Here is a 26,831-nt window from a genome sequence, read left to right as displayed (position 1 = left end):
AGGGTATTGCCACATTACCAGAAATGCTACTTATTGTTCTGAATAGATCTAAACACTTACATCACATTAAAAGCAGCAGCCTTTGGTTAAGAAAAACAAGCAATCAGCAAGTTTTATAAAAGAATAACCCCTATAAAAATGTAATGTAAAAAAGGGTAAGCTAAACATGAAGAAAACTGGGAAAAATTTGATTAGCATATATTTTTTACAGTAACTGAAAAACATTCAGCAGTGTACATGGGATATGTTATTTTATTATTTTTGCCCAATAACGGGCGCATTTTTTCTTTTTTTGTATATTTTTGGATTTTAATTTAAAACATAACAATTAATCAGTTAGATGGGTTAATTATTACTTTACACAAAGGGTATGCAGTTAACATCTAATGAGGTCATTTGGGATTTATTAATTAGGAAGGGGAACAGTATCTGATATTGTCCTTTATACAATGAGTACTCTGAACTAGTTAGCATAATTATTCTTTAGCAAAATATGGACTGAATAAGTTTACTTCCTTCTGGTTGTGTCGGTTTTATGCGGGATAATTATATATATTTAAAAGACTACCTTTTATATAACGTCACATATACTTGCTACCGTAATTGTATTTACGTAATACCAACTTATGATGACAAGCTCGGATGATATGACAATATTACATTGAACAAACATCTCTGACAGGATGATATTGGAAACTAGTAACTTCGTAACGGCCTCTTAGGCTTAAGAGCTCAGTGATTGGAGATGAAATGTAAAGTTTAGTAAGTAATGTGGTATAGATGTTTGGAAGTTTGCTAATATATACTCTTCAAAAAAAAGAAACGCAAAAGGCAAAATTTGAGACAAACTGTTAACAAGTTTATTCCGGGTAGATCTGTATGACATGTGTGAAACTTTGCACATTCAGTGCTGAACATCCAAAGTCTGCAAAGGCAAAGTCCACGCTCATTAGTTGAAGTTTAACGTCACTCAATGTCAATAACAAGTATGCCCCCCGTGAGCATCAATAACTGCTTGGCATCTCCTGCCCATGGAAGCGATGAGATGACGAATCACATCCTGTGGAATGGCTGTCCACTCAGCCTGCAAAGCTGCTGCAAGCTGAGGTAGAGTCTGCAGTTGTGGTTGTCGCCATCACAGACGTCGGTCCAACTAGTCCCAAAGATGTTCGATGGGGTTTAAATCTGATGATCTGGAGGGTCAGGGAAGAACGTTGATGTTGTGGTGTCTTAAGAAGACAGTGGTGAGTCGGGCTGTGTGAGGACGGGCGTTGTCATGTTGAAAATGATGGGTTGCACATGGGGCTTAAGAATCTCGTCGACGTATCGTTGAGCCGTAAGATTCCCTCGAATGTTCAAAAGGTCTGTTCTGGCATTGTAGGCGATGGCAGCCCACATCATGACGCTGCCACCAGCAAATCTGTCAATATCCTGCACACAGTTTGCTGCAAAACGTTTACCTCGGCGACGGTAAACACGGGTCCTTCCATCCTGCCTACGAAGCATAAAACGTGATTCATCGCTGAACCAAACATGCCTCCATCGTCGATGAGGCCATACCCGATGTGCCCGAGTCCACTGCAGCCGTGCTTGACGATGTTGCTGGGTGACGATGACGCCTCTGACTGGACGTCGAGGTCGGATTCCTGCATCTCGTAGACGGTTGCGTACGGTCTGATCGGAAATCCTACGCAGCCCTGGTATGGTTGAGGCAGTAGATGTCGCAGTGGTGGTCTTATCTCAAAGGTGACGTAACCGGATGTTGCGATCTTGTGCGGGCGTGGTCACACGAGGTCTGCCAGATCGTGGACAGTCACGAGTTGATCCATGTTGTTGGTGACGATTCTATAGCCTTGTGATGGTGCTTGGGTGAACATTCACAGCTCTTGCAACGTCTGATCGATATTCGCCTGCTTCCAAGCGTCCAATGGCGTTGTTGCGTTGTGCTTCAGTCAGTCTTGGCGTAACTGTATTGAGTGTCGGTGGTTTAACACTGAGCTATGGAAACCGAGAACCCGTCACTTTTATATGGATTTTGCACATGTTGCACTTGCAGATCTCTCAAACAAATTTATTGAACACGAATGCGTTTTGGCGAAAAATCCGATGTTTTCCTTCGTTTTCAAAGTGCACAACTTTTATTGTCATTTTGGTCTGACAATCATTGCCTTAACACGTGTAACATCACATACTCTGAGCTTGTAACGTTATTACATATATTTCTCTTTAAAATAAAAAAATATCCCTTTTGCGTTTCTTGTTTTGAAGAGTATATTAGGCTTTGTATCGAACTTCTTCTAGTGGCTGAGCAATAAGGTAACAATTCGGGGTTCAATCCATGCGGTTGGCACAGTGCAGATAGCTTATTGTACAGCTCTGCATTTGAACAAAGAAACTTTGCATTGAATCACATGTGCAACGTAAACCATCCTTCCTTCTTATTAATGCTATGATTCTTTTACCTTTAGGTTGAAATTAATTCGCAAGCCCCAAATGTGAACTGAAAATCTAGGGTTAGATAACATATAATCTTCTTTTTATGGTCCCCCGCTAGTACAGCGGTATGTCTCCGGATTTACAACGCTAAAATCAGGGGTTCGATTCCCCTCGGTGGGCTCAGCAGATAGCCCTTTGTGGCTTTGCTATACGAAACACACACATTCTTTTTATGTAAAAACGGATACAATTCTTTTTGTACGATCACGAAATTATTATTTATCGATAATTTTTCTGAACATTCTAAGATGACCAAGAGTGCTTCCTCTTCTTTGTCGTATACTTCTAGAGATAACCAAAAACAATCGATCCGAAACAAGTACCGAATGTCTGGCACTTCAGTGGCGACGCAGGAATGACGTAGGCGACCTCTACTGGGTCCCAAGCAAATGTCATCAGCCTGGGAGGTATATTTGTAAGAAGAAAGCTGTAGGTATGTAATTTGTAAAGAACAGAGTTTATAGTGATTTTTTCTTGGTTTTATTTCTTAATTATAAATAACCAAAATTGTCATTTCATATCCTGTATTAAATGATGCCAAACAATAATCAAGTGTAGGTCATCTGTAAACGTGGTTAAATAAGAAATTTCTGTTTAGTCAAAGCTTGTACATTTAGTGTCAGATTCCTTTGTGTGCGTATATTCTACTATTAGTGATGAAGTGAACTGGACGTAACGTAACCATATTTAAGGGGCGTAGCTACGTTAATATGGCGGCTGTGGTTAATGAAACTATTCAGCTGAAAACTTGTTTTTCTGAGTTCCTAATGTAGCTTATAATAAAATCTAGAGATCGGTATTCGATGGAAGTTTGCCCTGGATCTTCTTGGTAAAAAAGCAGATGTACTTCTTTGGTGTCCACCAGTCCACTCTATCGTAGGTGTATAACACAACTGCTTTTCCAACAAGAAGACTAAATTAAACATTCGAAGTCATTTTAAAAGTGTTTACCAGTGAGTTCCTTTTTTTTTTTCCACTGACGTTTTATATTCTTTTTCATCCAGTTGTGTTAGACTTTTAAGGAAACTAAGTTTTAGTAGAAGTGCTTTGGTGTTTGTGATTAAAACAGTCCATTAAATGCAGTAACATTATAATTTCAACTTCAGTGAGTCAAAATATTCTATAAGAATGCTTCCCAAAAAAGTTGTCATGTAAAACTTATATTACAGTAGTATTTAAAATATCACTTTTCTATAGTTAGGTTAGAACGAAACGGTTTTTGTTCTTAACTTTTCTTTGTTTGGTGAAATTCTCGCGATATCACTAACAACCATAGGTATCGTGACACACAGTTTAGAAACAACCAATATAGACATTCAATTGATGTCTATATATTCTATCGATCTTTCTTTTTATTTTCGTTTTACTACAGTTATTCCTGAAAATCTTAATAAAACATTCGAAGGAACAAGTGGAACCATAGTTTCGGTAAATTTCCCCAATCATTACGTCAACAACCTTCACTACACAATTATTATCAAAGGTGGACCCTTGACTCGTATTTACCTACAATTCGGACACTTGGACATGGAGGAGCAAGGCCAGTGTACCTACGACTATATTTCTTTGCAGAGTGACCTTGATGGACCTGAAGCTAGATTTTGTGGACAACATCAAACTGACCTTGATAAGTATGAGCTTCCTCCTTTTTAAAATTTAAGGTGAATCCCATGCTAAGCCTAAAATGTGTTGTTTTTCCAGAATAAAAGTAAGACAACAAAGTTGCATAATATTTTTAAAAAATGGAGAAGATTTGCATAAGTTAAACATTTAAAATGTTAATTATGTCAAATGTAGAGAAAACAGTACTAGTTTTTTATCTGTTAATGTTTTTAACGTTCATATTACCGGTTTCTTTTTATTCTCATATCATTTACTACTGGTGGAATTTACATATTACATCATATTGAGAATTCTACGTTTCTACCTGTTTACAACACAAAGTATAAAGAGCTGAAAAAATAGGGTTAAAGCAAAGGGGTCGCACCAAACATGCTCGCCCTTTCAACCATGGGTGGCGTTACAAATGTGACGGTCAATCCCACTATTCGTTGGTAAAAGAGTAGCCCAAGAGTTGGCGATGGGTGGTGATGACTAGCTGCCTTCCCTCTAGTCTTACACTACTAAATTAGGGACGTCTAGCACAGATAGCCCTCGAGTAGCTTTGTGCGAAATTCAAAAACAAAACAATTAAAGCAAAGGGGAACCAAATAACAGCTTATGAATTTACCTTTATTATTGACGGTATTTTGATTTAATTGTTTGTGTGTTGTTAGAAACATTGTATCATGGACTCTTGAGCAGTTTGGTGTATAAATAGTTTAAAAAGTGTACATAAGAAAGTCCATGGGTTCATGACTACAGTGGTAATGCTACTTATCCATATGAGTTATAAGCTTAGAACAGGTTAGAATGCGGGTAAAAATTAATATCAAAAACAAGTTATGTTTATGAAGTTTGCCACTAGTATGAGTCAAAGGTTACTAGTAATGCTGAAGGTTAGCGACTAGTTTTTATCTGATAATTTACACATTTACTGGACTTTAAAATAATTCATGTTCCATGGTAGTTAGAAGAATGCGATATTTCGAGTAGAAAATAACTGATTTCCTAATGTTTTGTTTCTAATGTTCCAGTAAAACGTTACAGAACAGAACAGTATATGTTTTTTACAATAAAGTTATAATTGTTACGTATGAGTAATAACCACGTGCGTTTTTACTAGTCTAGTTCTGAACTTCATACGTATTTTTCATATTATTACTTGCGGTGAAATATGAAAATGGAAAAGCAGAATACATGAGTTTTGACAATAATTAACGGTCTTATACATAAAGTGGCTCCACCTACACGTTAGCAAACAACGTCAATTAAAAGAAAACAGTATATCTGAAATATCTATGAGATTTTGAGTCCATTTTGCTTCATCATATAATAACACTAAATTAATTTAAGTATTTGAATAGTGTTAAGGATTTCGACGAATTAATTAATCGATATTACACAGCGGACCAATCACTAAACAGTACGCTGAAACGTTACACACCCCTCTGGAATATTTATTTGCATAATTATATAATCTGCAAAACACGGCGCATGAATAGTACCGAGTAAGTCATTTCCATTATCATAGTTTCAAAGGCATTGATGTAAAAAGTAGTAAATTAGTGAGTAGAAACAGAACCTTAACGTCTGTAAAGGGCTGGTCGACACTTATAAAATAAACCTATTTATTTACTATTAAACTGTCTGCAGCTTTTTTCCTATTATACTGCACTTTAATTTTTGGTATTTCTTAAATATCTTGCTAAGTTACACTTCCATAGCTTCTTGTTTAGCTACACTTCCTAAGTCTGTTGCTAGGTTACGTTTTAGCGGTGTATTCCTGGATTTCTGAAGACATGGGCGTAAATACTCAGAAGTAATTCTCACTCGAAAATGCTCATTTTTTAATAATAATTGTACTTTTTAAACACATAGTATTATGTTAAAGTTGCAGATGAAATTTTTCAAACTTTTAAAAATACATGTCTTTCAGTGTTAGGAAACTATTATATTTGTGTCATTTAATTTAAACACGGCACAAACAGTCTAATCAGAATCATTTAGTTTTTAGTACTGTGTAAAATATAAGTGATCACTGATAAAATGAAGCTAATAAAAACTGAGCACCTTTTATGTGGCTGAAAATGTAAATTATCAAACACCTCTGTTTTGTTTTTGGAACGAGCATAGCCTAAAAGCGCGTCCGAACTGTAGCATCAAAGGTTTATGGTTCTCGTCAAATAACCACGAAACACGTTCTCCACATTTTGTGGTTGTGGAGGTCGTTATTATAAGAGTTACGGTAAAATCTCACTATTTGGTCAGACAAGAGTAAGTGGTGGGTGTTGCTAACTAGCTACCTTTCTTGTCAGTTCAAAATTCGGACAGCCATTTTTTAAATATCTTTGCGCCAAATTTTATAAAATAGAAAATTTTTTATTTAAACAAAATAGTGTTTTTGATTCTAAATAATATATGGGCTTCGCTTCAAGAACAAAGTTTTATCTTTGTTTTATTTTCCTTTCGGTCTTACTCAGAATCAATGTTTGGAAACAGCTAATGAACGATCCTTAGATTACTGAAACTGAACATTTTCTTCAACCACAGCACACTCTGGTGAATTTACTTTAAGTTTCCTGCCAGTGGAAAATAATCTATCCTGTCTATGGGGCACGGCATGGCCAGGTGGTTAAGGCACTCGACTCGTAATCCGAGGGTCGCGGGTTCGAATCCCCGTCACACCAAACATGCTCGTCCTGTCAGCAGTGGAGGCGTTATAATGTGACGATTAAGCCCACTCTTCGTTAATAAAAGAGTAGCCCAACAGTTGGTGGTGGGTGTTGATGACTAGCTGCCTTCTCGCTAGTTTTACACTGCTAAATTAGGGACAGCTAGCACAGATAGCCCTCGTGTAGCTTTGCGCGAAATTCAAAAAAAAAAAAAAGATTTTTGTATAATATTGAAAAATAGCTAATATCTTCACAGTCTCTTAATGCTAATGAATTATTTTCACGAATATATATCTATGCTTACTTATTGTACTTTTTTTATTATTTCAGGTTTTTTTTCTACTCGGACAATAACACAGTGTACCTTACATTTCACTCTGATTTCTCCACCACGAGCACTGGGTTTCAGGCTACCTGGAAAGCGATTGACGTTAATGTTTGTATGAAAGTACAGCAGATAAGCGTCACGCACAAAACAACCTACACTAGTCTTAACTACCCTGGAGGTTACCTACCAAATCTTCATTGTGTTGCTAAGTTTCGGAGTCCAAAACGTGCAATAATTTTGACATTTTACGACTTTGATGTTGGTTCTTCAGAAGCAGATGGTCGCTGCAGGATAGATTATTTGAAAGTTACCTTGGAATCGGGGCGGTTGCGGAGATCTTTAAATCTGTGTGGAAACAGCAGCACCATACCTCCAGGCTATCAGGTCTTATCGTATGATAAAAGCTTAACAGTGGAGTTATTCACCAACAAACATGGAGGAAGGGGGTTTAACGCTACCGTGGAAACTTGTAAGTTACAAAAACCGAGCTGTTTATTAAGTAGTGAAGTAAAAACTTAAGTAATAATTCTCCCCCACAACTGAGAAAATGTTCGCAGCTTATTGGTTTCGAACTGCAGTTAACTGGTTGATTTTATCTTACTGTACGCACAGAATCAACTTTCATTCAAAACATTACAAGATGAGGTTAAGTAGGCAGAATAAACAGTGAATAGCATTTATAACTTCGGATTAAAAAGTAAGAAGGAATATAAAAATACTGCTAATACCCATGAACGTTTCATTCTTTGTTAGCCAACTGGTAGGATTTTAGCTAAACTTTGTTTATAGCGGGTCAAGGGTTTTCATCATTAGTAGCCTGGTTTGGCCATGTTGTTAGGGTGCTCGAATTGCAGCCTACTGAACGTGAGTTCGAATTCCGTCACCGAACATGCTCATCCTTTCAGCCGTGAGGGCGTTATATGTTACGTTCAATTACATTATTTGTTGGTAAAAGAGTAGTCCAAGAGTTGGCGGTGTATGATTTTGAGAAATTGATCTCTCTCTCTAGTCTATCACTCCTAATATAAAGATGACCAGAATAGGTGGCCCTCGAGTAGTTTTGCACGAAATTCAACGAACAAACAAATATTTTTTTTTTAAATATATTCGCAAGACGAGTGTTATTTACGAAAGTTATATAAATCAGTAGCGACAAAATAATATTATAGTAAGATTGGCTGAGAAAATATATTGGTTCACATTTTTAAGTCAGCCTAGGCTATGAACCTATAGTTTTGTATCTTAGAATTAGTATTCCAGTCACTGACTCCATTATTTAAGTTATTCATTTTTTATTTATTGCTTATGCTAACACGGTTTCTCCGAACTACTTTCCTGAAACATAAATCGAATGTTTGATTTATTAGATATTCAAATGAATATTTTGTGCAAAAGATATGTAATGTGTATATATATATACACACGGAGATAAAAGGATATATCACACACACGTACCTTGTGCTCTGTATTTTTTCACTGTCGAGAAACGTACTACAGAATTTAAGTGTGTTATATTAGAACGATTTTCGCATGGACCTGATGAGGCGTTCCAGCCATACTGTTTTTTTTTTCATGGATTCCCTACGTGTTACAAGACACAGTGACTTGTTGCAGGTCGCTTTTTAGTTGGCTTTCCATCCAAGTTGGTCTATATCCCTTTGTTCTTTATTGTGGTTAAAAACATCAATTGGATATTCTAAACTTCCAATCTGAACACTTCCTTATGATCTGAATGTATGAATATTTTGCGATAAATTTTCACACTATCTACAAAAGACTAAACAATATCAAAATGTAGTTCTGATACAACCTGTTCCACTTTTATGTTATTTGTTGTGATTGCCACACGACATTCTGATTTGCGTAAAAAATTTTTTTTTTACTCTTACGTACCCAAGTCTCTGTTTAGTATTTTCAGAGAGAAGAATTCCAGTACTAGAGGGGATTACTTAGCAGATTTGTTGTTTGTGCTTTAATAGAGTATGTATGGCGAGAGCAGTAATTAAAAGCAATAATCACTTAAATTAAATTTACGATACGTAATAAAGATATTCTTGTACTTTTGCGTTTCAGACTAGGTGAGGATTTCTGATGAGAAATATAAACTCATAAAAATAATCTAACCTACAGACGTGAAATAAGCACTAAACAAATCATTTTAACAGAGCGTTTCTCTCGCGAAATGAAAAGAGGGTAAAGGAGTTACCATTAAAAATATTCCATCATTTGCTAGGTTTGTACAATAGCTTGGCATGACCTCGTGGTTAGGGCGCTCGATTCGCAACTTGCGTTTCTCGGAGTGAAAGTCGGCGCCAAACATGCTTGTCATTTCAGTCATGAGGGCATTATAATTTGGTAGTCAATCCTTCTAGTCGGAAGTTCAAGAGTTGGAAAGGCTTATTGGAAGCTTTATCTTACACAAAGAGACAAGTTTCATAAAAACAAATAATCATCAGATTGGGCTCATATTTTATAGTTGAACTATTTATTATGTTTTTTGTTTTATAAAAATAATCAAAAATTATATTCTAAGAAAAGTGCTTGTTTCATCAAAGTTGCATAAATAACTGTTTTGTTAGACGCTACAAAATTAAAAACACTTAAATTATTGTTGTTGTAGATAATTTCCCCAATAAACTAACTACAACGCTGAAATTCGCCTTTCGATACCCTAGCTTGGTAAAGCACAGATAGCCCATCGTATAGTTTTTTGCTAAACAACATCTCAAACCAAATCCATCTTTAATGAATTTAATGCAATTAGTTTATCAAACCTAATGACCACCAAATTTTTCTTTTACATTACATTCTCAAAATATAGAAACTGGACTATTGTAGCTAATTTAAAGCCGAGCCGATTGTTATATCCAGATAAATAACTTGTCTTTAGAATTTATTATAAATGACACAGAAAACAAAAATAAAAAATGAAGGATCACAAGCACGAGCAACAGTTGTATATAATGATTGTCTACAGAAAATAACGGTTTTATACAGATGTGATTGATTTTCTTTAGCTCCATTTATCAGCTGAAGTATTAATTACAGTGGCATGTATGTACATGTAATTTATATTTCATAATACAGGTTGTTCTTGATTTACGCGATAGTTGCGTTCCAGGAATTGGTCGCGTAAATCACATTTCCCAGAGAGTATACAAGATGCGTGTAATCTCAGTGAAAATATCATAAATAAAGCCTTAGTATACTGCAGGAGTGCCGCCTATGTTCACATAGTCAACATAATATATCAACCGAAGACATCAACTCCAGTGTGAAGCATGATAAATTAATTTTAATGACTTCGTTGAATGACCAAACGGACCCTGCAACCATCAGACTACTGCACGTATAACCGTAATGTTATTGTCATTGTAACGTCACTTCAACTATCGTGCGTCGCGTTATCGTAGTAAAGCATCTTCAAGCACACGCAATGCACAAACGCTCGAAAATCGCGTTAATCCAAATTCGAAAATGGTGTTATTTCATCGATCGGATTAATCCAAAAACACGTAAAACGAATACGCGTAAATCAAAAACTAACAGTATAAGTTTAACAAAAAGTAATACTTGTCTGATAAAGTTCATATTTCAAACAGAGAATGGACTAAAATTAATGAGATAAAAGTGAGTTAGGGGAAGCAGCTAGTCATCATTATCCACCGCCAACTCTTAGGCTACTATATTACCAACGAATAGTGGGATTGATCGACAGTTTATAACGCTCCCACGGTTGAAAGGACGAGCATGTTTGGGAGGGACTCGAACCTGCGACTCTCAGATTACCAGTCGAGGGTCCTAATCAATTAGTCATGTCGGGCCCCATGGTTGGATGTAGCTTTCAGCTACTTATGAAACTTAGCGTTTAATTAGTCGGTATAATGGCTGCCTCCAAATCTTTCATATATTGTAGTTGGGAGCATAGCTATATTAGTTAAGGACTTCAAAGGGTCATCAACGTCGCTATGCAAATTTTAAAGTTGGGTGCCCTCCTATGGGCGCAAACATCTTGGATATCCCTCACATTATGGTGGTGCATGCATCTTGCACATTATGTAATCAGAAATTTTGTGTTGGGTCTTCTCGAATTCACTCAGTTTGGGTGCAGAATTTGTCTCGGCCCCACAGGTGATGTCATTTTTATGTTTACCCTTGACCCTCTATGATGGTGGTCTTTAATGGTTGATGCCACATTTGAAGAAGTCATATCTGTTCATATAAGTTGTGTATGGCATAACGTCTGGTTAGTTTCAGTATGGGCGTTTCCTATGGGCATGCCAAAATAAAACAATACTGTCAGTAGTTATATGGTTGAGTAATGTCTTGTTGCTAACATATCTTTCAGAGGTCTAGTACTGTTTCCTTCAAAGCTCAGTTAATAAAGTAATGGCAGGCGAGGTTGTAAGGTTTGACTAACATAAATGGATCTTTCTGTGAAATATTGATACACTACTAACCAGGAAATCGATTCATTTGAATATAAAATACATTTTAAGAAATGGACATCAAATATTCATTCCTCCTCGACTCTATAAAAATACAGTAAACTCTAAGTTTAATTATTAAATATCACTACGGCCAATAGGGGCTTGAATATGAAAATTATTAAATTCCAAGTATACCTGTAACACAAAAAGGAGATTCGTTTGATTGAAGTACTTTGTATACTGCTAATGTTTGTTTTTATTTTCATAAGTTATGTGGTAGAAAAATACATTACTTTGCTTTCTAAGCCTAATAATGTAATGTTGTTTATTTAGCTCTAACTTATTAAAAATATTCCTATTAGGGAACGGCCACCAGGTGAAGACAGTGTTAAACATCAGTAGCAATTGGAACGGACTTTTACGAAGTATAAACTATCCACACAGTCCACCAGAGGGCATTAACTACACGCAACAAATAGTGACCATCTTAGGCGCCTATTTAATTCTTTACTTTCCCAAAACCTTGTGGAGTGAAGGAAATTGTGACAGAAATTTCCTTACTGTGCGTGATTTATATAAAGAACGTGACTCTGTGTGGACGCTTTGCTATGAAAGCAACGCTCTGGAGACGTCCAGTAAATTTCAATTCCAGTCAGTTTTTAATTCCATTCATCTGGACTTTTGGACGACCAACAACACCACACAATGGAGTCCTTTTACTATTGACTACAAAGTTATATTAGGTAAAAGCTTCTTTTACTTTATTTTGAGAATAATGTATTCATTTTCATAATTTATGGATTATGACGTCATCACGAAAGCGATTCAGTTTGAGCAATTTAAACTGCGTTTATTTTGTGATCCGTGTTATTGCTTTTAGGATTTATAGGTGTCAAAATAGGTCAAAAGAGAAGTTCCTATAGTTTCAAAACTGCTGTCGACGCTAACGATGTCCGTTGTTCCTTCGTTGTCTTCTAACTATTAGTCCTCCGTTAGTACAGCAGTAAGTCTACGGATTTACAACGCTAAAATCAGGGGTTCGATTCCCCTCGGTGGACTCAGCAGATAGCCTCATGTGGCTTTGTTATATGAAAACACACACACATTCTAACTAGTAAGATAGTGTTTATAAAATCACAGTTGACATCTTATGACATAAAACATTTATTATGAAGTAACATCACGTTTACCTTAATGTTATTATGTTAACAGCGGAGTTCGGAGGGTTTCTGATCTTCCTTTCTTTAAGGGGACGTTTGGTTTTACCAATAGGAGGCATTACAGTCTCAACACGTATATAAGTAGATGAGACATAAACAACGAGCAGTCAGCAAACAATCTTTGTAGCAGAAACAATTTTAGTCTGAAATTCGGTTTCATAATAACTTTCAGGTACATTTGGGGATAGTAAGTGTAATATAATTTCTGATAGTTTTGACAATTTGAAAGTTTTGTACTATATTCTTCCAAACACTATCTTATTCTCTGTCTAATAAACAGAACCTACAAACCTGCCCCAATCCTTTCTAGCCTTTCACAGAAATTATTTCCATGGAAAACATTCTTTTTAGAAACGGTTACCCTAAATATTTGTTGGGAAAACAAATCCTTTTACTAATTAAATTATTTATAAAACCAACTAAAATACCTACTGTACCCAAACTTCCTTTTTTCACTTGCTTGCCATATCTTGGAAGACAGAGCTTCATTATTACGAAACAGTTAAAAACATAGTTAATACCTTACTATCTCCAAATTGACCTGAAAGTCGTTATGAAACCAAATTTAAGACTAAAAAAAAATTCTTTCGGGCTGTTCAGTGTTCACATCTCGTCTACTTGTACATATGCGAAGATTGCAAGGCCTCATAGATTGGTGAAACCAAACGTCACATTAAAGTACTAGCATGTCAACACATGGACATATCTATAAAAACTTTAAGAAATGTTACAAACCTTCCTAACTCCGTTATCTACACAACAAAGAAACAGGACATTTGATGTCTCTAACTTTAAAAATCTCTCAGAGACCAAACATGATACTGAACTTATTGTAAAAGAAAACATTATACATAAAACTCTCCTGTAGTCCTTAAATAATATACAGTCGTCACTAGATTTAAACTTAACTTATTCAAACTATTTACTTCTACGTGTATATATTTCTAGTGTAATTTCAAACATCTAGCAGTGTAAGACTAGAGGGAAGGTAGCTAGCCATTACCTCTCACTGCCAACACTTTTACCAACAAATAGTGGGATTGACCGTATATTATAACGTCCCCACGGCTCAAAGGGCAAGCATGTTTAGTGTAACGGGGATTCTAACCCGCGACCCTCGCATTACAAGTCGAGTGCCTTAACCACCTGGCCATGCTGGGCCTATATTGTTTGTTTTGTACCTCTATCTTATTATTGATAGAACTGTGAGTATCCCTAAATGTTTAATAAATGTTTCCTTTTATGGTGTTCGTGTTTTGTACAAATGTTGAAGCTTTTGCATCTAATTATCATTTGATAATTAAAGAAAAGGAAGAGTTTGAAAATTGTTGTGTTTGTACAAACTGAAGTTGGAGAAATAAATATTAATAAATAATTATCAGTTTTCAAACGAAACAATAACGCTAGTTCCATATAGATTAAAGGTACCAAAGCAAACAGTTAATATATCGTAATTATTAACCGTAGTCTCGTATTTTTAATGATTTATTAATTAACTGGGTAAGACGGTAACTATAGTTTCAGTTTTAAAATGTAATCAAGGTTCGGCATGTCCAGATGGTTAGGGTACTTACTCGTAATCTGAGGGTGGCGGGTTCGAATCCCCGTCGCCCCAAACGTGCTCGCCCTCTAAGCCGTGGGAGCGTTATACTGTGAAGGTCAATCCCACTATTCGTTGGTAAACGAGTAGCCCAAGAGTTGGCAGTGGGTGGTGATGACTAGCTGCCTTACATTGCTAAATTATGGACGGCTAGGACAGATAGCCCTCGTGTAGCTTTGCGCGAAATTCAAAAAACAACAAATCTAAGCAAAGAAAGTCTTAACTCTTAATGGTACGAAATCAAATGATAATAATAAAATCATCGCTGTTGTAGAAAAGTTTATTTGTATAAATTGTTTTGTTTTCAGATTCAAACATCCTTAACAAATCACTGAGACTGAATTCTTCACGTTCGTTAGATGGGTGTTTCTGCCAAAATGGCGGATCTTGTGTAAAAGTGCTTGAAGGACAGTTTAAGTGTCATTGTACTGGCCAATTTACCGGTAAGCAGTCGTTTTGTTGTAGCCGTTACCTTAATTTAATGTAAAAAATAATTACTACTAATTAAGAGTTATCCAGTACTGTTAGAAAACAAGATGTTTTTCAGACCTTTTTTTTTTTTCAATATTATTAGTTACACAAAGTGATTATAAAATAAAATCTTACTTTCGGCTTAGAAAAGGGGTTATAGCTTAGATATGGCAGTACACATTTGAATATAAATTTGTCGTCATATTGTGAGACACCTGGCCAGAAAGAAAAAGTCCTCATCAGACAGCGATGGGAATTATCTTGACCTGTGTAAAAGCAGAACTTACGAATACTGCTTATGTTTATTACAGGCTGCTCAGAAGCTGAACCGTGTTTGAGACTTTATAACCAACCTCTCACCATCATCCTCATTATAGAAAAGAAGTTAACCAATGAACAATTTTTATATACAATGAACAAACTTTAAACAACCTAATTGTTCTCTCTGTTTCTTTAATTGCCAACACTTACCTTCTAAACGAAAAGGGATCGGTTTGTCAGTTGAGGTAACGTTTAGTACATCAATTATCAGACATGTGAGATTCTCTTTCACATGGCGTCCCCACCACCGGTGACCCAGTAGTAAGCTTGAAGTATTGTAATCCTAAAACTCGGAGTTCGATCTCCGCAGTGGTCACAGTGTACATAGGCCGTTGTGAAGCTTTGTACTTCAAGAACAAATATAAATTCACTCAGTGGGGCTGATTTTGTCAAGAAACTTTTGTGGATTATGCTTTATTTTTATCTGTTAACAAGAACTTGTAACTGTTACAACTCATGGTTTAGGTCCAGTTTTTGAAGATCAATGTCCCAACTGCAAGATTTTTTTTAAATAAATGTCACTTCGGGTGAGAGTTTAAGTTAAAACATCAAGTACGTTTAAAGTATAATGTACTACCATGCCTTCTTTTCATAACTTTTATTCTAAGTTAAAATCGGGAATCGATCATACAGAAATTAGTGGCCGTTTTGATCGTCAGAGTACCTGGCAAACAAAACAAGTTTTAAAATTGTCTTTCAAATAATACAACTTTTATATTACTCGGTTTGCCTCTTCTTCCTCTTATATCAAGATCTTAGTGTATTCAGTGCTCAACTTTTCAGTATTCACTGAAAAGATTTCTGAAAGTTATTTATATCCTAGTCTTGATCAGTTGTAATTGCAACGTTTGAAATGTGTGATATTTTCTCGAAATTCGAATATTGTCAAAGCAGAGACAATGGGGTTGCTGTCGAAGCTACATAGAGTGATTGTTCAAAAACGTTAGATTGTAATCGAAAGAGAAAAATAAAACCGTGAAAAAGAGCAAAAAAATTGATGTTTTGTTCTTATAGATTTAACGACTTTCATTATCTTAGATCATTCAGTGATTGATTGAGTGTTGTGAGTTTCAATCTTAGATCGTTCAGTGACTGACTGAATGTTGTGAGTTTCAATCTTAGATCGTTCAGTGACTGACTGAATGTTGTGAGTTTCAGTCTTAGATCGTTCAGTGACTGACTGAATGTTGGGAGTTTCATTGCATTTTTCGAAGCAAACGATCAAACTCTATATATATATGCAAATTTTTCTGAGTAATTAATTTAATTTTATGGTGGGGAAATCGGTTCAATCTGAAGTGCTGATTTTTAATATTTTCCTCTAATTGAAGCTTAGTGCTCAAACTGTTTGTAAGCATCTCAACGTTTTCCTTGTCTTGTTGAGTTATTTAAAAGTTTTTTGTGTTGTATTTAAACAACAACAACTTTGATCTAAATCTATTGATAATATCAGATGTCTAAATTAGTTACTGAGATTTACTTTAAACATTTTGACAGTAGAAGTTACATTTATACATTATGGTTATATGACGAATCAGAAGGTCATCTCAATTATATGGTTACCCTGTGGAACAACGGTGAGTTTTCGGATTTACAACGCTAAAATCAGGGGATCGACTCCCCTCAATGAACACAGCAGATAGCTCGATGTGGCTTTGCAATAAGAAAAATTACACTCTCAATCATATTAATTCAAAAATTAGGTGTGAGGTTTTTATTTTAATTCTACAAGGTGTTCGGAAAGTCTCTGTGCAGATTTGTCTGTTACTAAATAAATAAGCGCACAGTGACTTTCCGAACACCCTATAGTAACGCCTCACTTGGCTCAGCCAGTTTTAGTTGAATTAAGTTAAGACAAAATTGATCACTGCATTAATTTAAACTAATATTTCTTTAACTATCTACAGTTCACTAGATTTATTAAGCAATTCAATTCTGGGCAAAGTTCGTCTAATTATAAAAACACACATAAATTAATTCAAATTATCAGAATGGATAAATCTTACCTAAATATCTCCACCGAGTATTTTTGTTTTCCCTTCAAATATTACCTTGTAATTAACTTATGTGTCTGACTTTTCATATTCGAATAATTCAATGAATAATTTCCGAAATGGCTCTATTAAAACTTCCTAATAGAAAGTATAGAATCCAGTTAAACAAACAGACTGTTACGCTAAAAAAAAAAAAAGACATAAGAACTTTTCTTTGTTTAATTTGTTCTATAGGTTTATTTTGCCACCTTTCCTGGTGTAGCTTGAACCCTTGTAGAAATTACGGAACATGTAGTGTTACTGAAGATAGTTACAAATGTAGCTGTACCAAGGAGTTTACGGGTGACAACTGCGAACAGGCCGTGAGTCCATGTAACCCCAACCCCTGTAGTAAACATGGTGATTGTTCGGTCGTAAATAACACTTTCTTCTGTCGCTGTCACGTCTGGTATGAAGGTAAGAGCATGAGATATCTGGAATAAGTTGACATAAATTCGTTGTTGTTGTTTAAGAAACGGAAAAACGGGTGAAATCACATATTAATAACAAGATCTACGAACACTCATGGGCCGTGATGGCCAAGCGTGTTAAGGCGTGCGACTCGTAATCTGAGGGTCGCGGGTTCGCATCCCCGTCACGCCAAACATGCTTGCCCTTTCAGCCGTGGGGGCGTTATAATGTGACGGTTAATCCCACTATTCGTTGGCAAAAGAGTAGCCCAAGAGTTGGCGGTGAGTGGTGATGACTAGCTGCCTTCCCTCTAGTCTTACACTACTAAATTAGGGACGGCTAGCACAGATAGCTCTCGAGTAGCTTTGTGTGAAATTCAAAAACAAACAAACAAACGAACACTTATATAGAAAAACATATTTCCTCGATGTATTTGGTCCGTTAGTAACTAATGAAAACGGCAGATGTAACTTATGGAATATGTGAGTTAAACCTAATGAAATGAATTCATTTTGGAAATGATATTCAGTTCAAGAAATAACTAATTAAATTTAAGTATCTTGTTGATATTTTCTTAATAAAAATTTACTTTCTCAACTGAAAATATATTTTTTATTTGCTTATTATTCATTAATTTTTTTTTATTCATTAGATATTCAGTACTTTACGACGTGGATATGTTTATTCCTTTCGCATATATTGTTATTTAATTAGCGACGCACAGAAAAAAGAAAAAATGTCTAATAAATAAGAAGCATCAAAGGAGAAATATTCATAACCAAAAGTCTAACTAATTGTGAAAAGGGTTTCTGTAAAATAACCTGCAGCTAGTTAAGAATCATCTTTGAATTGGTGCTTACTGGTGCTTGCTTATTCAGAACGGAAGTAATGACATCGAGTCTTAATATTTTGTTCACTGATTAAAAAGATAAATACCGAAGACGATTATAAGCATGAATATTTAGCAGACAGTTACTTTGTTTTTAATAACAATAACGAATTTGCAATACTTCTAATGAACTACTAATAATACACTAGTTGCCACATTCTATGATTACGAGCAAACTCTGTGAATTACCCAATAACAATCCACTCTCGTATCATTTGCAAGGGCACGAATGCTTATGTACACACTCTATGTGATGAGACTGTAGCTGTATTGACTAGATAAAATAAAGAAAACACATAGGAAACGTAGATTATTTGATTCTAGGTCCTAACTATGATCTAACCTTTGAAAGCAAAGTTTTCAGTTCTATACATCTGACTCTAGGGTTCTGTGTTGGAAAAAGTAATTCTATCTTAGCAGTCAATGTCTAAGACATTAATCTCCTGTGTGTTTGCAAACTAAGTGTCTCCTATTGACATCTAATGTCGTACTTGAAAGAGTACGATTTTTTTAAAAATATGTCTTCAAGGAAACAAAATGTCTGAAAAAAGAAAATCTTATGTTAACAACCTGAAAAGTCTTTGTCCCAGCAAAAAGAAAATTACTCTAAAAATAAAGTTAAAAACTATAATGCTGAATATGTGAAGCATGTCTTAGGAATTAATATAGCCAAAAAATGCAGCCACCCTGGATAGATGGAAGAAAAGCCATAGTAGATACATTAGCAAGAGCAATAAAACGTCCAGAGATAGCTCTATGAAAGGCTACGAGAAGGATAAGCCTAGAGCCCAGTAACTATCAAGACTTAGCATCAAGAAAAGCTAATAGAAGATTAGGCCTGAAGCCTAGTCACTCTCTAGACTTAGTATAAAAAACAAAAACAAAAATCAACCACGAGGCAAATGTAAAACATTTTTAAATATAAAAATTAAGAAGTAGGAATTGGAGTACCAAAAAGTAAGAAAACAAGGTAGAAATGGGCAGAATAACATTAAAACACTTGGTTGTGTTTGACATGATGCAACCTGAAAGTCGGCTTGGCCATCATCCTGCTCATTCCTACTTTGTGTTTTACTTTGAACTTTGATCCAATTGTAGATTTTAATTCAATTTTATCACTAGCTAATTCTTTCTGAATGTTCAACATGTTCAACAAATTTAAATATTTTAGAAACCAGCGGCTTTTATACTATTCTTTTAGCACACCCCATACCAGTCAGATAGCTATAATGTCTCCCATAAGCAAAGTATGACTATTGGAGCTTCCTGTCTGACTTCCGAAATCAAACACTCCCCCCCCCATTTATGATGCCGTGTATTTGGAGCTTCCTGTCTGACTTCCGAAATCAAACATTTCCCCCCCATTTATGATGCCATGTATTTCATTAAGGTCACTTGCATTGGCTCCATATATGTATCTTACTTGGTTTCTTAAGCAAATTTTACAAAATTGAAATTTAGCTATACACACCTTTCATTTAGTTACAAAATACAGATGAAGTAAGAATAGGTTAAACGATGGCCACACCCACTTTGAGGTTGCATCATGTCAAAACATACCAGGTGTTGTAATTTTATCCCACCCATTCCTACCTTATTTCTTTACTTTTTTGGTGCTACCTTTCCTACTTCCTAATTTTTATTTAACATTTTTTATGCTTGTTGAATATTAAAAACATAATTTTGATTATTATTTTATTTTATTTAAAGAAACTTTATTTTACTTTCAGCGAGATGGCTTTCTATGGGTGGGGATGGCGCCAGCCTCTTCGTAGTGAAGGTGTGCTGAGCTGAGATACAAAATAAAATTAAGTAGTATGCACCCTACATCTAGTGGACACACATTTTGTAGTATTTAACTTTAATGACAAGTATTTCTCGTTATATAAGGGGTCTACAGAGGATAGCGTCCGTCCAAGAAGAGTCCCCTCTTACCACTCCCCATGTTTGTGGCTAAATTGTGATCATTACTCATTATATTTCATTTACTACTGAAACTTAAGATCTATCAAAATTTGATTCATTATTATAACAAACTGAAAATAAATAAAATATTATTTTCCTGTATATTTATTAACTTTTTTTTCACAGGGCCTCGATGTTCCCGATACGTTTTTCGGATTATTTACAAACCATTAAGCAAAAGAATGTTGGAGGAACCATTTTGGTTAGGCTTAATCACAGTTAGTGCTGTCTTGTTTGTCATTCTGCTGGTTTACTGCATCAAGCGGAAGTTTGCTGACAAGATTGAAAAGTTCTTTGTTGAAGAAATAGAAAGAAGTAAAAATTGTGCGTTCATAGTAACGTATAATTTCTATTGTTCTAATTAATATCTATCATTTCTTCTCTATAAACCATTTACAGTTATGTTACTATTAAGAAGCATTAAGAGAATAGAAAAAGTTAAGGAGGTAAGTTTTAAAATTTTTCGATGTACAGTATATATAATATTTATTTGTATCGTAAATTTACTTAAGTTGGAACTAACATAATTACTTTTATTATTTGTGAAGGAAAACAACTTAGCTTGTTTAATGTCAGTGTTGGGCGTCGCTAAATGTGCTTGGATGCAGACTGAAATGTCCACAGTTCGAACAGTAATTTGATACTCATTACGCTCGCCAATTTCAAGAGTATAATTGTAAAAAGGAATCTCAATATTCCATAAATAGTAGGAGGAAGGTGTTACTCACTGGTTATATTCGCTTTTATTGGTACTTCTAAATTAGAGACGACTATGCTTAAACCATGTTGCATAAGATTTTACTCAGGTTGATAATACCAGTACCAGTTTCATTTCAAATTCTGTAAAATATATTTACGTAATGAAATAGTTATCGTTTTACATTTCACACATGCATTTTATTATTTGGCTTGAAGTGAAGACACAAGTTTCGCTGTTATAGCAGACATATTTCACTGTTTACAGGCGAACTGTAGGCCATGGAAACTTGCAGGGTAAAGCAGGACATCTCCAAAAATACGCCCGTGGTGGTTCAGCGGCGATAAATATAAGGGCTTTAATGATAAAAATCAGTAGGCAAAGCATAAATAGTCCAATGTGTAGATTTGTGTTTAACAAACAACACATAAACAAAACCAAGAAATATGTATATATCCAATTCTACATTTATGGACTCCAAAAAATAAGAAACGATTTTAATTATTTGTTTTGTTTGTGCGTTGCATTCTTTTGGAGCGTTTGTTTTAATTTAATATTAAGGATATGTGTATATATATATATAGGTATGTATAATTCGCATCAAGTTTGGTATTTTTCACTACAAAAAATAGGCTTCAGACAAGTACAGTGGACGTTTTTCGTTACACTACCTGTTACGTATTAATTAATTTTAAACTTAAACCTAAAATTTCATTTTTTTAACAGATCCATCGCCCGCAGGGACACGCTACAGTTTAAGCTCTAACCAAGCAAGTATCACTCCAGTTGCAACAAGTCCCCAGCCTTGTTCAAAGTCTTTTCTCAACAGAATTCGTAAACACAGTATCCGTAGTGGTAGAAATAACCATCAAAGTCCTTCAGACAAAGATCAGACTCGAACGTTTAGTTTTGATGATATCCTAAAACGTAGCTTTTCCTCCAGAAAACAAAACTACAAAGCTAGTGAATCAGAGAAAAACGAAGTCGAAACATCACGTATCATAGCATCGTTGGTACACTCCAATCAGTCATCCAAAAACAGAAGGATGAGTTTAGATGATTTTATTAAAATGAATGGTAAAAAAATCCGACTGAATACCACAAAAGATGAAAACCAGGGTTATATGTCTGACATGTCAACTAAAAGTGAAGATGTTGCTGAAACATCTTTCATTGGAAAGCTCTCATCTCGATTCCCACATTACTCAGCGCCATCATTTACTGAATTCCATTCCATCAAAGAACAGTCTTTTGAACAAGCCTCGTCCTCAGATAGTCTAAGTTGTGACGTCAAGATGGGCGAGACTAAAGTAGAAATATCTCTTTCACCTCAACAAGCATCTGGACAGTCTGATTGTGAAAGTTTTGAAGATAAGCCAATTCGAGATGTACCCAGTAATCCTGTGTCACAAGTTGACGGTTCCACTGAGCCACAAATTCAAATACACGATAACGATATTTCTAAGACACAAACGATAACGAATGATGAAATGCGTTATGAAATGAATCCATCAACAGAGAATACAGAACTTTCTGATAACACACCAGTAATTACAAACATGTTGGAGGTACCAAGTCCCGCTGATGCTAATACATTACCGATAGATGGCGCAGCAACTGAAGTAAGCGATATCTCTGAAATTAACCTTCCCACACTTCCAAGTACAGTGTCTCCAAAACAAGAGTTATTGGAATTTCCTACTCCAGAAAAACATTCATTTCAACTGTGTACTCCCAAAATTCTAATCACAGCTAATATGAGCTCTTGCGATTCTGAAGAAACTAGTCCTCCTCAAACTCCAAACACAAAGCCTCCTTTAATGAATTACCTTAGTCCTTTGACTGCTATGTGCCCTTCTTCTGACAGGACCATCTCAGAATCCAACCTAAGCACTTCTGGTTATTCCTCTCTGTCGAGTCCCGGTATGTCCAGGTGTAATTCCAGCAGTCCCTTAGCGGAAGAATTGGAAGTTAGTACAAAAAAATTATATTTACCTCAAAAAGCTTCTCATTTGCTTTCGCCTAACCTGTTAGCAACTAAATGCGAAAATGCATTTCAATTTCCTCCCCAGCAAATCTACTCATGTCTTCAAGTTCCACATAAACGAGACCCCTCATGTTTTCCAGAAAGAAGAGCATCTGTTGGTGGTGCACTATGTCCTCCACCGAAAGATATAGGTCACTTTTTGGGTAGAAAGCTAAGTAAGCGTATTTCTTACCAGACAACCAGTACTGAAGATTCTGTAGATGATGAAGGAATTGTATTAGACACTATTGATGTTAAAATTAAAAAAGGTGAGGTGACAAGTGCCAAAGAACTTGAAAAATTTGTGGCTCTTGAAAAGTGTCTAAAAATGGAACGCGATAACACTTCAAATAAGCAGAACCGAAAGCCTTCTCCTCTGAGTCTACAGATTCCAGATACCTCAACTCCAGAGAAACATCGTTTAGGAGGAAGAAATAGCCCCAAACCAAAAAAAGGTGACAGATCTCGAAAAATTTCTGATCGTGGATGGTCAAGTACTTGCAGCTCCCCTAGTGTCACTCCTGTGAATGAAAGACTTCCGGAATGTCAAGAAGGTAAACTGCCACGAAATTTATCAAAAACCAGCATGGGCAGTCAAGTAATATCTTCGTCGGATGATGATTTAGACTCTCATGGACCAAGACACAAGTCGCCACGAAGGCCGTATAAAAGGCACGAGACCCAATCTAGTCCGAGCTTAAGACACCATAAAGCGACCAGCCCGACAAGTCCACGGTCGAAGAGCTTAACACAAGACCCTTCACGCGAGTTCGTAGACAAATCCTTTCCGAAAAGTCATCGGGCTGCAATTTCTTCCTCTTCAGAGTCTGTACTCTCTACAGCCGATGATAACTTTACAACAGATTATTCGACAGATGGAGAAAAACTAAGGCAAAAGCTTGGATTATCCGGTGTTGTATTACAGACGCCAGACAAAGTCCGTGAAAAGTTCCTTATTGTGCGAGAAGATCTTACAACAAGAGGTCCCGTCACTTCTGAGTCAAATGGATTAGTTTCCTCTCCCATCAGAAGTAGGGCAAGACAACAAAGTTGGGCTCTTCAGAGACACCGGTAAGGTTCAGATCTGCCTAGAAAACTGATGTTTCTTTTTTTTTAAGTACAATTATGCCCGTAGATAATTTCATCCTGAGCCTATATTTCAATAATGTTGTATAAAGGTTTGATAATGTTTAGAATTGTTCACACCTGCCACACGAACCATCTTGACATCGTGAAGTAGAGTAATTCCGAAAAGGTTTTTGGTTGTTTTGATTAGACGGAAAGAAAACGTTTGTCACAATTTTCGACATCAAAATCGTTGGACCAGACCCGTGTTCTAGCTCGAGACCATGAGAGTCGACATGGAGAAGTTAACTTGTAAATATAAAGCGATGTAACAATGAAGCATACTTGAAATGTTCTAGATGTGATTGTAAATGTGACGGTTAATGTGTAAGAATTAAACTAAAGCGTGAGTTCAGGTAAGATGAGGAAAGACTTGAAGTTATTTGAAGATATTGAAGTCAGTTTGACATACCAGTTGAATCTGGGATTTGCCAATTAATTTTCACATTGATAGCAAGATATTAAAAAACACCTGGTGTAATAGCATCCTTATCTTCAAAAGAAATGATTGGGATAATGTGTAAGAAATCATTAGTTTCAATATTTTGTGAAACTAACGACACAGTAAATCCAAAATACCCAGTGTTGAAGTTGAAGTAAATGCACGATGTATTATAAAATGATTTCCTTAGTGATTCCCAAATTTAAAATGTCATTTCTGCAGTAAAAAGTAAAAAGGTTGGTACAATATAGTATCACCACAATATAACCAAGATGGATTATTGTATCACCACAATATAACCAAGATAGATTATGATATCACCACAATATAACCAAGATGGATTATGGTATCACCACAATATAGCCAAGATAGATTATGATATCACCACAATATAACCAATATAAATTTTGTTATCACCACAATATAACCAAGATATATTATGGTATCACCACAATATAACCAATATAAATTTTGTTATCACCACAATATAACCAAGATAGATTATGGTATCACTACAATATAACCAATATAGATTTTGGTATCACACAATATAACCAAGATAAATTATGATATCACCACAATATAGCCAAGATAGGTTATGATATCACCACAATATAACCAAGATGGATTATGGTATCACCACTATATAATCAAGATAGATTATGGTATCACCACAATATAACCAATATAAATTTTGGTATCACCACAATATAACCAAGATAGATTATGGTATCACCACAATATAACCAATATAGAGTTTGGTATCACCACAATATAACCAAGATGGATTACGATATCACCACAATATAACCAAGATAGATTATGATATCACCACAATATAACCAAGATGGATTACGATATCACCACAATATAACCAAGATAGATTATGGTATCACCACAATATAACCAAGATGGATTACGATATCACCACAATATAACCAAGATAGATTATGATATCACCACAATATAACCAAGATGGATTACGATATCACCACAATATAACCAAGATAGATTATGGTATCACCACAATATAACCAAGACAGATTTCGTCATTTCTATTTTCATTAATATTTAGTTTAACTTTTCTTTCATTTTAGAAGTTGTGCTGAGCTTCATTCGTAAAGACCTTTTGAAGTAACCCTAAATTGCCAGTTTCCTTCCCCTGTGAACCCTCCTACGCCCAGCAATGAAAGATACTGGGCTGACAGTTGTTTATTTCTTGTGAAATGTAACAAATATTCTATTGTTTAAGAATGTTTCCCCAATTCACTCTTTATTAAAAAAAAGGTTTATTTAGTCCGATAACTTAAAGAACTTCCAGTGACAGATTTCTTAGACTTTTATCACATGAATTTCGAACAACCTGAATAATCATATAGGATAATACTGTAGAAGCGACCGGTATGATATGATCTTTATACACAGACTCCAGTGGCAAGTTTGACAAAATACTGCTTTAAAATGACTGATTTTTGTAATATAGAAGTATTGCATTACCTGATTTGTGTGTTCATTGGCAAAATTACGAAACTAAAAACGGACAAATTTCAGATAAATGGTACAAACGTAAAGTACGATATCAATAATAAATGTTTCCTAGGTACCGTAACCTATCACGTATATTTCAAACCTCTTCCTTATGATTGATTCTGTAATTCTTATCACATTTAAGCATATACCGAAATAGAAATAATTATTCGTAAATTTTTATGAATCATTACATCTCTTAAATATACATTTATGATCACTTACTGTTTACAAAAGTTTATTCGTTTTAATAGAAAATAATTTATGCTGCTGGTGTAAACTATAACAATTTTTAAACTTTTCTTTGTCACAGTAATTTTGCCAATTTTTACAGTTCATTTGCTCATTAGTTCAGACAGTGTAAACGATTCCCCGTGTTTCCTTATTTTGGTTAACGTGTTGGGCTGCTGATTGATATATGTAGTGATCGAAATGTGATACTGTTTATCACACTTCCCATTTTCAATTTTAGGCAAGCTATGAAAATCACAGCTTATCCGGTTCTTCGGTCCATTGAATTGGACAAAGCCTTGGTGACGACGGGGGCTGCTGGTTAAGTGTTCCACCCTATGATCA

At 35.4% G+C, this 26,831-nt stretch overlaps 1 protein-coding gene across 8 annotated transcripts in view; it reads left to right on the top strand.

Annotated features, from left to right (window-relative positions):
- The window catches only part of LOC143250810 (uncharacterized), a 222,342-nt gene that overhangs the window by 185,808 nt on the left and 9,703 nt on the right, over positions 1–26,831 (top strand). For 6 of the 8 annotated variants that reach the window (XM_076501835.1, XM_076501836.1, XM_076501837.1 and 3 more), the window contains 8 exons: positions 2,786–2,929; positions 3,869–4,127; positions 7,101–7,567; positions 11,891–12,271; positions 14,657–14,791; positions 17,369–17,590; positions 20,565–20,762; positions 21,862–24,232. In XM_076501835.1, the coding sequence (XP_076357950.1) occupies positions 2,786–2,929; positions 3,869–4,127; positions 7,101–7,567; positions 11,891–12,271; positions 14,657–14,791; positions 17,369–17,590; positions 20,565–20,762; positions 21,862–24,232 (4,177 nt within the window). The remainder of the gene's footprint in view (positions 1–2,785; positions 2,930–3,868; positions 4,128–7,100; positions 7,568–11,890; positions 12,272–14,656; positions 14,792–17,368; positions 17,591–20,564; positions 20,763–21,861; positions 24,233–26,831) is intronic. The other 2 variants (XM_076501838.1, XM_076501840.1) reach the window with 2 other exon arrangements.

The sequence above is a fragment of the Tachypleus tridentatus genome, chromosome 5 (assembly GCF_004210375.1).
Source record: "Tachypleus tridentatus isolate NWPU-2018 chromosome 5, ASM421037v1, whole genome shotgun sequence".
In the NCBI taxonomy this organism is placed as follows: domain Eukaryota; kingdom Metazoa; phylum Arthropoda; class Merostomata; order Xiphosura; family Limulidae; genus Tachypleus; species Tachypleus tridentatus.
Note: the sequence above shows the minus strand (reverse complement) of the source record. Positions and strands in the feature narration are given on the sequence as shown.